The 12,590-nt window shown below is 42.2% G+C and overlaps 1 protein-coding gene across 1 annotated transcript in view; it reads left to right on the top strand.

Moving 5' to 3' along the window:
- The first annotated feature begins 255 nt into the window (after positions 1 to 255).
- Positions 256 to 12,590, top strand: part of LOC309562437 (haloacid dehalogenase-like hydrolase domain-containing 5) — a 53,191-nt gene continuing 40,856 nt past the window's right edge. The window contains exon 1 of the mRNA XM_082266653.1: positions 256 to 364. Within this exon, the coding sequence (XP_082122779.1) occupies positions 257 to 364 (108 nt within the window). The 5' untranslated portion in view covers position 256. The remainder of the gene's footprint in view (positions 365 to 12,590) is intronic.

Consider the following 12,590-nt stretch of genomic DNA (forward strand, 5'->3'; position numbering starts at 1 on the left):
TAATCTTGGTGAATATGAATGACACGTAGGGGGAGGGGAAGGTGACACTGGAATCGTGTACTGGGATATACTGGTCAGACTGGTGTTTTTGTCTTTACCGGAAGCTGCCTGTCTGGGGGCTGGGAGGGGGCGGGATCTGGTTGTGGCCCCTGATTGGCTGTGCAGGAAGCCGCCGGTCTGTGAGTGGCCGGGTGTCCCCGCACAGCTGAGATATATCCCCGGGAGCGGAGCAGAACGGACAGAACGGTGAGGAAGGATGAGGGGGATGTGGTCTGTATACCGGGGGCTCCGGCTGTGTGGGACACGAAGGACGGTGAGGAGAGACCCCCGGGCTGGAATGTGTACGGCCTCCGATGAACAGCAGGTAATCCCCCATAGGGGCTGTGTGTGGGGGAGGGGGCACACTGAGGGGCCCCAAACAAGGGCAGTGCTGTAATAATGACTCCTCACACTGAACACTCGGGTCTGTATGCGAGGATTTCATTCTATAATTATTTACTTCCAAGTAGAACTGAAGGCAAAACTTCCTTCATTGTGAATGAAATGAGAGAGGGACCCAGCAGTGTCCCATTGGGGACATTTCACTTCCTGTCCCAAAGACACAACAGGAAGTGATAGAATCTCTGGTGTCCCCATTGGAAGATTTCCCTTCCCTTACTAATATGACAGCAACCTGAAATTTTGAATTTACTTTCAGTAATCGCTGTAAACAGGACAAGGATGAATCTTCCTAATGGGGACACAGCAATGAAAGCCGACAGGGGTCCTAACCCCTCCCCCGCTCCAAAATGACACAAAAATTGTCTTCAGTTCTACTTTACAGCAAAATGATCATTAGATGAGATTGTGTTCTATCTGTATAATGGAGACACCCTGTCACTGTACATCTGATCATCAGGGGGCATTCTCTATTATCTGTCATCACCCTACACATCCAGGGCAAGGTTCCCACTTCTGGGGTGACAATAACCCTTGTCAGTGATCTGTCCCCTCCCCCGATCCCTGATATGTGGAGGGATCCACTGATCCAGCCAGGGGACACTGGACCTGTAGCTGTTTAGGGACCAGAAATTACTGTTTATAAGTCAGGCAAGGTAACCTCATGTCACAATATGTTTATGTCAAGACAGGTGCTTATATGTCAGAACATGTATTTTATATGTCAGTATAGGAGATAGATGTATAGCGATGTGTGTGTGTGTGTGTATAATGTGTTATATATATATATATATATTATATTTTTTTTTCCCCTTTTTCCTGAGACAGGTGTGTATACATCATGACATGTATTTATATGTCAGAAAATAAAAAAAAATAAAAAAAATATAATATAATATATATATATATATATATATATATATTATATAATTATATAATCCTTTTTTTTTTTTTTTTTGACATAAGCGCCTATTCTGACATATGATGTATACACACCTGTCTGTCTCAGGAAAAAAAGAAATTATAATCTCTCTATCCCAACATAGGTGATTATATGTCACGACATGTATTTCTATGTCGGGATAGGTGCTCTATAGTTGGGTCGTGTGTTTATACATTGGGAATAGGTGTTTCTGGACATCTATAGAAACAACTAAACCCTCTCCATGTGAAGCACTGCTAAACAAAGCCGGGCAGACACTGTTGATTGGGTTATAAAACCTGTGACATCACAAGTCTGTGTACACAGCACTGCCAATTGAGTGAAGCGGATACCATTGGAAGGACTGAGTGGTATTCCACCTCCTTCACACAGCACTGTCATAGTTTATAGACCTTTAGAGGACATTTGTAAACTCATGCATACAATGATGTTTCATACTGTCAGCTAAGCTCAGGGTTTACCAATGTCTGTTTGTGGTCAGTTTAGCTGTGTTTAGCGAAAACAGAATTCTTTGTGTCCTGGATCTGATTATAAACACCAAATGCAGCTACGCTCAGGTTTATTTTCTTTGCGGGAACATCTATACACGGGACTAAGTGATCTGGGAAGTTGGTGGCCTCATTCACACAGAATATTATTGCCAGCAGCAGCAAGATTCCAATGTACTCCTGCAGCCGGGTTCCCAGGTGGATGCAGATAAATGCAGCTGCTCAGCCTGATAGAGGTCACTGCTGGTGTTTGGGAATGATCACACCTGGAGAGTGATTACCTGCAGTTGGGGACAGAGGATTGCTCCCGGTCATGATGGTTTGTATCTGTCCCTTAGGCTGGCCATACACTATACAATTTTCTTGTTCAACTTTCCTTTAGATTTACCAAAACCATGTAATATAGGGTCAAACCTAAACACTTTCAATTTGTATGCAGTCAGGCAGGCCCTTGCACTACTTAGTTTAAGGTAAATCTAAAGGAAATTGAATAAGAAAATTGTATAGTGTATGGCCAGCCTAAGTACAGGTAGTCCCTGTCATTGCTTTGTACAGGCTCAGTGTCCACAACTATGCCATAGGAATACATTGGATTCATGACTGCGGCTGGCAATAAAAACCTTTGTGAATGAGGCCGGAACTCCCAGATAACTTCACTCCCACGTTTAGTTTATCTAAATGAAAGAGAAGTATGCCTGCAGCTTCAACAAACAAAAGCATGAAATCTTGTGATGTTTGTACAGCTCTTATTGATTTGCAGAATGCCAGGCAGACAGGGTTTGGTAAATAACAACATATTGATGTGTGGAGTTAATTATCCTATATATTGGAGGGAGAAGCGTAATATGGAAATCTATAGCTGACAAAAGATGGATACATTTCTGTATTGCATGTTTGGTTAGAGGGCCGGTTCACATTATGGCGAGTGTGGCGATCGCATGTAATTCGGAGCGCACTGCTCTTTCATTACATGCGATTGGCTGTGCGGTGCGAATTCAGCCATACACTTTGTATGGCTGAATTCGCACTGTATCCGCATCAAACTCGCACAGGACCCTTTTTTTCAGCCGCATCAGGATCGGATTGCACAGTGGTTCACACTAGTGCGATCCAATCCTGTGCGAACTGTCAGATCGCACTGCGATATGCGATCAAACTAGGGGTGTCGTTAACATTTAATTGACACCCCCTGCGTATCGCATATGGCAGTGTGAACTGCCAGATGTGCGTTTGCAATGCGGGAACCGGCTGCGAATTCGCAGCCTTCCCGCATCGCACAAGTGTGAACCGGGACAGAATTGGAATAGTCTAGTCTTAGAATATTCTCTATTCTAGTCTTGGAATACCCTAGTGCCGCTTCACATTGGTGCAATGCGGGAACCCTGGGCAGTTTACCCTCAAAAGGTTTTAGAAAAGCATGGTGAACCTCACCCTAAATGTGGACAGTCATGGATTAATAAAAATATAAAATGTATGGATACTCAGTTCACACTGGCGTGCTGCATGAATCCTGCGAATCCACTGCGGGTTCCCGCATGGCACCCAACTTGCAGGCAGTTCACACTGCTATATGCAAACTGCTGAGTGTCAATAGAAAGTTAACGACACCCCCAGATTAGTTCCCATATCACAGTGCAAACTGTCAATTCAGACAGGAATCGGATCGCATAGGCGTGAACACCAATGTGATCCAATGGTGCAGACCAAAAAAAGGTCTTGTGTGATTTTGGTCCAGATGTGATGCAAATTCAGAAAGAACAATCTGTATTGCTGACTTTGCATTGCACAGATATCGCATGTGATTTGCAGTGCGGTGCGAATCACATGCAATGTCTGACTTTGCTATAGTGTAAACTGGCACTTAAGATGAGATAATTAGGCACCCATTGGAACCAAAGAAATGTGAGATAAAGATGTTAGAGAGGAGAGCGGTTTACTGCTTACATCCAAAATTCTCAAACTGGTAGTTGTCATTGGAGAGCATTATTGGTCAACTGTCAGCAAAACTGAACTAATTCATCCTATTCTTTAGGCCTCGGGCACACTGGCTGTGGCTGTAAAAAAAACTGTCCATGCACACGCACACAGGTGTATCTGAAGAGGGGCAGGGAGTTTATGGGCAGAAAAACAATCACCAACGTGTTCAGGAGAGAAACTCCTGGATAGAAAAAAACAAAAGGCTAAATGAATGTTACTGCATTGTAATGGAAAGAATAAACTATTGTTCTGTCCAATTGAACACATTCGTGTTTAAATGCACACAAACATGCGTGCAATATGTGGCTTTAGGCTCCGTTCACATGTAGGCGTTTTTGGGGAGTTTTTCTGCTTTAGGATCAGCTCTCAAAACGCCCAACAAGACAAATCCTATTCATTTCAGTGGCCCCTGTTCACATCTGAGCATTTTGACGCTGTATACAAAACGCCCAACGCTCAAAAAAGTACATGAGCTTCTTTTTGGGCAGATTACAGGCGTTTTCCATTGGTCTCTATTCAAACTAAAAACGCCTGCACAAAAAACGCCTGTAAATCGCGGTAAAAAACGCGCAAAAACGCTACGCTCAGGTGTGAATGTAGCCTAACTGCCTTTTTATTATTTATTTAAAAAAAAAAAATATAATATATTTTTTTTTTATATAAAAAATATTTATTTTCCCCTGCCGGGAGTAAAGGCGTTTACAGAGGCTCAGACAGTCAGTGTGCATGTGGCCGAAGAAGACTGCGTTTTGTACTAAGGTTGCAATAATAAGTAGTGGTCACAGTAAAACCTGTCTTAGAAAGGCAGGATGTGAAAGTTTAAATCGGATCGGTTGTTGTGGGAAGCAGTAAATACACAAAACTAACCAAATACTTAATATGTCAGAATTGCTGATAAATGTATGTTTGCCACAAGTGTGTTGTCATGTACACCTATTTGATTTTTGTCTTTTGTGTTTTTTTATTTTTTTTTCTAATTCTTTTAGATGATCGCACGTCAAAAAATCTTTGGCTTTTATGGATGTACACCTGTGTGCAGCATTGCAGGATGTGTAAATCCATAGTGCTGCTGACCTGGATGAAAACTATTGTGCATTTTTCTTTTTCTTAAAACCTAGTTTGCAGGGAGGGATCTATAAATAGGATGCTTGATCTGAAAAAGTCCCATCTTGTATGACATGAGCGGAGGTCTGGTAAAGGCTTTGACAGCAGAGAGTGAGCTCCTGCATACCATGGCTATAGCTGCTTTCTAAAGGTGTCCATAGACATTAGGATCAATGTGTGATTTATGGTGTGGAAGCTCCTTGCAGGCACTACAGATGGCAGTTGGAGATATTAGAAAACCTTGTCTGGCTGATAAAGCAGCTATGAAGGGGACTAAAGTGCCCATCCCCCCCCACGGCACCATACAACTAATCATCCACCAAATTTCCACATCTATAGTAACTATGGTAAGGGATGTACTGTTTGTATAAATGCCTGAGGGCAATCCAACTGTTCCAGTATGTGTAGTGTCTGTAACTTCGATTCCTAATAATGCTAACTATATGCTGCACAATATTGTGTAAGGCCGGACGCATACTTGAAGAATTTAGTTAGCAAATATTCACTATTTTGTTTGGTTTTTCTAATCCATTAGTGAGGTCAATACATTATTTTTTTTTTTTTTTTTTTATTCTTTTGTCCTATATTCTACATGTGAGCTTTAATGAAAAATCTTTCCTGCATGCACTGCGGTGACATCTGGATGTGTGGACTGTAATTGGCTGTGATGCCAGCAGTTTGTATGGGGCCCCTGTGCAGGTCGGCTCTCCTATACACCTGGCACACATGGCACATTGGTTTATTGGCATGTCACTGATGGCCAGTCTATCTGATGCCTCTCTGCTCATTGTAATCATCAGGAGGAAGCAGCAGATAGGTTTGTTGTTTTAGCAAGTTCTAAGTAAATAACTGTACAATCTGCATGTGGTAACAATAGATACTGCAAATATTATGAAGATAAGAATGTAAAGCCTGCAGGTTAATGATAAACCTCATTCTGCATTTTGGGAGTGGATTGCTCTCCCATTATATTGATCAGCGGAAGGTATCTATGTTATGTGGGGTTCTGAATTCAGCCCTATTGAGATCAGCATTATATAGTACTGTGCAGATTATAATGTAATCTTTACATCCACTGTATAGAAACACAACTTTCAGTGCTCTAGAATAGATCAGGGTTTCTTAACATTTTTAGTCCCGGTTCACCTTTGTGCGATGACAGACATTGCATGTAATTCAGAGCGCATGAAAGGAAGAGAAGAGAGAGAGACACAAACATCTAATGCTCTCCGTTTTTATAAAGATTTAATGGGAATTAGCATAAAACTTACAGAATGCAGCACTACAAGCTGTGTGGGCTATGGGCGCATATCTCCTCACACTCGGAGTAGGCTGCCGACTTCCTGGTTGCTGTGGACGTCTCCGCCCCCTATACGCGTTGCGTCACCGGTAAGGGCCACTTGACTTCTTCAGTAGGGGTCACTTTGTATTGACGCCCCCCAGCAATTCGCATATGGCAGTGTAAACTGCCTGCGATTATCATGCGATGCGGGAACCCGCAATGAATTCGCAGGGTTCCTGCATCGCATATATGTAAACTGGCGATTACAGTCAAGACGCCCTTTAAATTGTGCCCAATCTTGACCCCCTTCTAAAATGTAAAAAAAAACGAATATGTTTACATAATCCAGCAGTATCCACACATGTAGAACACCCAACTTTGGAGGTGAATAATTCTTTCAAAGCACACTGGTAGTGACTTGTATTCCATTGTTTCTCTCCCTCACTCAGCTAAAATGACCTCCGGGGCTGATGGAGAGGGGCAGTGGAGGAAAAACAAGGATGCTGTGGAGGTGTCCATGTCCTCTTTATTAACTGATGAAAACATTGGTTGTTAGGTTGCCGGCGGCTGGAAGGTTGTAATGGTACACAATGAAAACCTGTGTGTAATTAAGACAGGCTTGGTCCACTCAATGGCTTGTTTACAATTTGGGGGCATTTTGCCAAGGCACCCTGAAGAAACTGAAAGGCACTTTAGGTTGTCTGGGCACCCTGGTTTGGGATTAGATTGTAGGAAAGGTTCATTAACATTTTAATAAAATTGCATAGAACACAAAGGGGGGGGGGGGGGGGGGCTGTTCTTTTCTGAATGAGGGAAAACCACTGTTGCATGCATTAGTGTAAACAGAGCGTGTATTAAAGCCCATCCGACATTACTATTAATAGATGGGACAGTGGAGTGTGTTAGAATCTGCAGACAGTCACTATGGGCATCTCACCAAGCCGTGGCTTTTTCCAGTAAACACTGTAATGCTTAATGTACATGGGTAGAAAAAAACCCCACTACTTTTAGGACTTTTTTGCCCTTTAAAGAGCAATCTGCGATGGACTGCATTTCAGAGGGTGCTTGAAGGGCAGTGAGGAGACAATGGGTTGCCTCCTCACTGCCTGTTTTTACCCCTAAAAGCCAACACCACCATTCTGCAACCCTATAAATTGCACTTGGTTGCAGCAGGGCCCAATTCACTAGAGTGTTCAATGGCACATACTGTCCTATTGGGTCCTAAAGCACACGACTTAGAAAAAGGGTCCTGTACTACTTCGGGGCGACCTCGGAGCGACTTGCATAGACTTCCATTATGTGAAGTCCATGCAAGTCGCTCCGAAGTCGTGGTGCACGGTAATGCACAAGTCGCCCCGAAGTAGTAAGGAGTCGTGTCGCCTCAGTGTGAACCGGCTCTTAGTGTTGTCACATGAAAGATATAACAAAATATTTTACAAAAATGTGAGGGGTGTACTGACTTTAGTGAGATACTAGATGTATGTATTCTTTTAAATCTAACCATCCATTACGATAATGATGGCAGGAGTAGAACACTTTAACGTGTTGGTGACAGAATGGTGGTTGTACGTGACTATAAAACCAAGTAATTTCCCATAATCGCACGGTATATTACAATCTCCTGTGACATATTAAAAGTCACTTTAAGATGCCAGGGATCTTTTCCTCTATTTACATCAGTAGAAAAGAATCCAGAAACCAAGGTGCCAGGTCAAATATACTATCCATGTGCAGGAACATAACTCTTTTCCCATCTATTTATATACACTGGATTGGGACCTCTGTCATGATTTTAGCCTGAAGTCCCAGGAAGGGCGACTCTTGCGTGATGAATTTGACCCTGGGGGTCACGTTCTTGTTTACTCTGCCGAAAACATTTTAAGTTTTCTCTAATTAAATGGTTAACAGGTGGAAATATTGCTAGAAGACAAACACACTGGTCGTGGGGTGTTTTTTTTTTTTTTGGCATGTAATTATCTTGGGGGGGGGGGGACCCTTGTGCCATTTTTAAACGGATGTCTACTAGAGATGGTGTAACTTCTCAAGCAGTTATAAATAATAAAGGTAAACCCTGTTTGGGAACTGAGTAAAGCTAAATTGGGTGAGCAGTGGGAAAAGCTTCATCCTAATCCCATCAGGGATTCCTGACTTCTTCTAAAGCCCCGTACACGCGCAACGATTATTGGCCGACCAATCGTTGGTTGGAATGTGCCTAGACTGCACACGAATTTTCCCGCACGACAAAATTCTACTTCAGAAGTGATGTCATGTGTTGGTTTGCTTTCTTTGTGTTCTTTCTTCACTGAGCATGCCCAGTCTTGCTCATTAGATTTTTCCCTGTTGAAATCTGTACTGACTGCACGAAAATCGGCCGTGTTTTGACGGCAGACAAAAATTATATAGCATGCACACCAGATATTTTTTTCGGCCGAAAAGTCGCAGTCGGTTGTCAGAAGCATCATACTAACAAGCCGAAAATCGGCAGATCGGTCGTTAGACGAAAATTCCCTGCCAATTTTCGACGCGTGTGTACGAGGCTTTAGACTCAGCCAGCAGACGATATTGTTACTTTAAGGCTCTATTCACAGTTCTGTAACTTGTAGTTTAGTGTTCAAATTTACATGACAAGTCACACCCCACATTTCACATTCAATGACCGTGTTATAAATGCAGCAGTTGCACATCTGTAGCCTTTATCCATTATTATTGGGCAAAGCCAAAGTCCCACCCATCCAAAGTTGCGTCAACTTTGCACCCCCAAAGTCACGGGACTTTGGAGCCATACAAGTGTGAATGGAGCCATAAACTATGTTCATATTAGCCATGGTAAAATGCAGCTCTTTACTGTGTGGTGCCAGTTGGGTAGGGCACTGAGCAATGCGTTTTTCAGCACATCACTTTCGCATCACACCTCACACTTGTATTATTGTGAATGGGAAGCATGGAAAACAGTTGCTTTCTGTGGGTCTAAGCCAGGGGTCTTCAAACTTTGGCCCTCCAGTTGTTCAGGAACTACAATTCCCATCATGCCTAGTCATGTCTGTGAATGTCAGAGTTTTACACTGCCTCATGGGATGTGTAGTTCCGCAACAGCTGGAGGGCCGTAGTTTGAGGATCCCTGGTCTAAGCAATTTCCTGTGTTTATCCAATGCCTTAAAGCGGAGTTCCGGCCTCGGGGGTCAATTTGAGTGAAAAATACCCCTGGGACAGTCGGGGCTAGTACATTCCATAATAGCCTCTGAACTGTCCCGGGTCACACTTGCCTGTAAGAAGAAATACTTGCCTTGAAAATTTCTTCTCCAGCGCTGCCATCTCAGGTGTGGGCAGCTGAAGCCGCAGCGTCCCTCTTCGTGTCCTCTTCCGTGACGTCTGAGTCCCACAATGCACTGCACCGGCCGCGCTCGTCACCGATGCAGGCACGGCATCGTTACACAGCTTCTGGGCATTGACTCCTGGGTGCGATGACGTTCAGCTCCCAGGAGTCATCGCAGACCGGAAGTGACGCCGCGGCCGCAGAGGGAGGAAGTGGAAGGAAGGTGAATATATTTTCTTCTATAATAAGGTAAGTGACCAAAAAAAAAAAATAGGCTGTATCCATTTCTTTTTCAGGTTCCCCTTAGCAAGCGGATGGCCCAAAATCGATTTTATCGATTTTTGTGGCTGGAACTCTGCTTTAAATGCAGGTCAGTGCAAATGGGAAAACATGGCTCAGTCACACTACCAGGTTAATTCACTAAAACTAGAGTGCAAAATCTGGTGCAGCTCTGCATAGAAACCAATCCGCTTCCAGGTTTTATTTGTCAAAGCTTAATTGAAGAAGCTGATTGGCCACCATGCTGAGCTGCACCAGATTTTGTGCTCTCCAGTTTTAGTAAATAGACCCCTCTGTGCCTTGTTCACACTATAATGCTGTGTACATGTGCAACGCACTAAGCTGCAATATGTATGCATTTTTTTACAATCCACATGTTAACACAGGTCATTACAGCACAGCTGAAGTACTGAAGTGAAAAGGGTTTTGTTTTTATTTTGAGTTTCCCAGGGAACTGGGAATGATGTAAAAGGACATAAGACCGCAAAATGCTTGTCAACAGATGAACATTTAGACCTGGTTTACACTGGTGCGATGCGGGCAACCCTACAATTCAGTGCCAGTTCCTGCATCGCACCTTATTCGCACACTGAGATCTGCGAACCTATGGGGGTGTCAATGTAAAGTTAATGACACCCCCAGATTGGGTCACAGATTGCAGTGCGAACTGTCAAATGGTGCAGGAATCGTATTGCATAGGTGTGAATGCCCATGCGTTCCGATTCCAGTGTGGGCCAAAAAAGGTCCTGCACCATTTTGCCGTGAATGCAATGCGATTTCAGCCATACAGTTTTCGCACCACACAGACGTAATGGGATCTGCACAGCAATGTGGTGCGAATCGCATGTTATGTCTGTGATCGCAAATTTTATTTTTTGTTGTTATTTTCAGTGCAGTTGTGTAGTGTGACTTTGCTGCGACATGGTTGCATTTGTGCATAATGAGAATGGGCACTATTTTATGAGATTTACTTTGTCATGCGATTCTGTGCGACAAATCACATCCGAAATTATACTTGTGTGAACCAGCATAAAAATGCATTCCAACGCATATAAATGTTTTGTGCATAAAAATTCATGCAAATGCGCATTACTGCACATTAATTTTTAGTATGTTGTAATGCATTTTTATGTGCAGTATGGTGTGAAAGGACTAAGGCGATGTGCACACTAGCCAACTGGTAAAACGCGGCTTTTTACAGTGCAGGCTGGTTCAGTGTTGGCCCCAGCAGAGAGCAATGTGGAAAATTGCCGGGTGACTGGAAACCATGGGAATGAGCCCTTCGTGAAACTCCGCCAAATAGGGATAGGACTAATCATCACGCACAAACCGATTCAACAGAGTGTAGTCAGGTCATGTTTGTTGTGAATTATATTTTTTTGAACAAAATGATATATTTGACAGCTTGTACACAGCACCTAGTAATATAAGTCCATGCCAAGAGGGAGAGCCTGGTGTACCTGCCAGACTGGAACCAGTTAGAATCTGGATTCTTGTTGGTTTTTAGCAGGCTGCAGCTGGCTGATCTGACCACGTAGTTCCATTGCTAATCTTTATTGCTAAGGCTGTAGCCATCCTTTGTGGAGAGCAAACACGGTACTCTCATGGACTCTTCAACTCAACTCAATATTTCAACTCAAACTAGTTGAAATAAGTTTAGCTTATCTTGTAAATATTATTTTGGCATTAGTTCTGAAGGGTAGCTGATAGCTCTGTATAGTGAATAATTGTGCAAAGAAATTATAAAGTTAACATTAATAGTAAATCTTTGGAAGAAAATTTACCTTTCAGCCCCTTTCTGTCTGTTTTTTCATCCCTGGGTTTTGAAGAGGAACCGACCAGAATACGCTCAAAAATATTAAAGGAACACTTAGAAAACACATCAGATCTCAGTGGGGAAAAATACGCTGGATGTTTATACTGATATGAACTGGGTAATGTGTTAGAAACTAAAGGATGACACATCGTTTGATGAAAATTGTCAACCTAGAGAGGGCTGAATTCAAAGGTCCCCGTCCCCCCCCCTCAAAAATTGGAGGGGGGCGCAGCCTTTTTTTTTTTTTTTTTTTTTTTTTTTTTTTTTTAGCAGACATATATTGGCCTATACTTTCACTTTTAAAAAATATGAGCAATCTGGTCCAGTTGTTGTGTTTTTTTTTTTTTTTTTTTTTTTTTTTTTTTTTTTTTTTTTTTGCATTCTGTCTATTTCTCTTTGTTAGATGATGCTCAAGATGTGCATATGAGGAAAACGGGCTGTATTAGTTTTTCTTGAAGTATTGCAGGTTAGGCTACATATAGACCTTAGAAGCCCTGTTTTTTTATTTGTTTTTTTTTCTCTATCTAATTAACCTATCTCTGTTTCAAAAAAAAAAAAAAAAAAAAAATATATATATATATATATATATAATATTTTTTTTTTAATTCATTTTTTTAAATTTTTTTTATTTGGTGTTCTTGCACTTGACTAAAACTAAAAGAAGAGCTGAGAACTGAAAACAATGGAAAGGAGGTTTTGTGTTTATAGCTTCATGCAGCTGACTTCCTGTTTGTAATCTCATGGACAGACTGCACAATCCCTCTACTCCCACCTAAAAATACCCAATGACATCAAACAATAGTTTGAATAAAGCTAAACCTAAAATGGTAAAGTTAAGAATCTTTAAGTTTCTTGCAGATTTGGAGCTTCCCTGTGCGTGCAATTAAATGCTGTTAACGGCTTACTTCGTATTTGCTAGGGTTGTGTTATGGAAAGCAGCTTTGTCTTTT

Source organism: Pelophylax lessonae (genome assembly GCF_965119305.1).
Source record: "Pelophylax lessonae genome assembly, chromosome: 8".
NCBI lineage: Eukaryota > Metazoa > Chordata > Amphibia > Anura > Ranidae > Pelophylax > Pelophylax lessonae.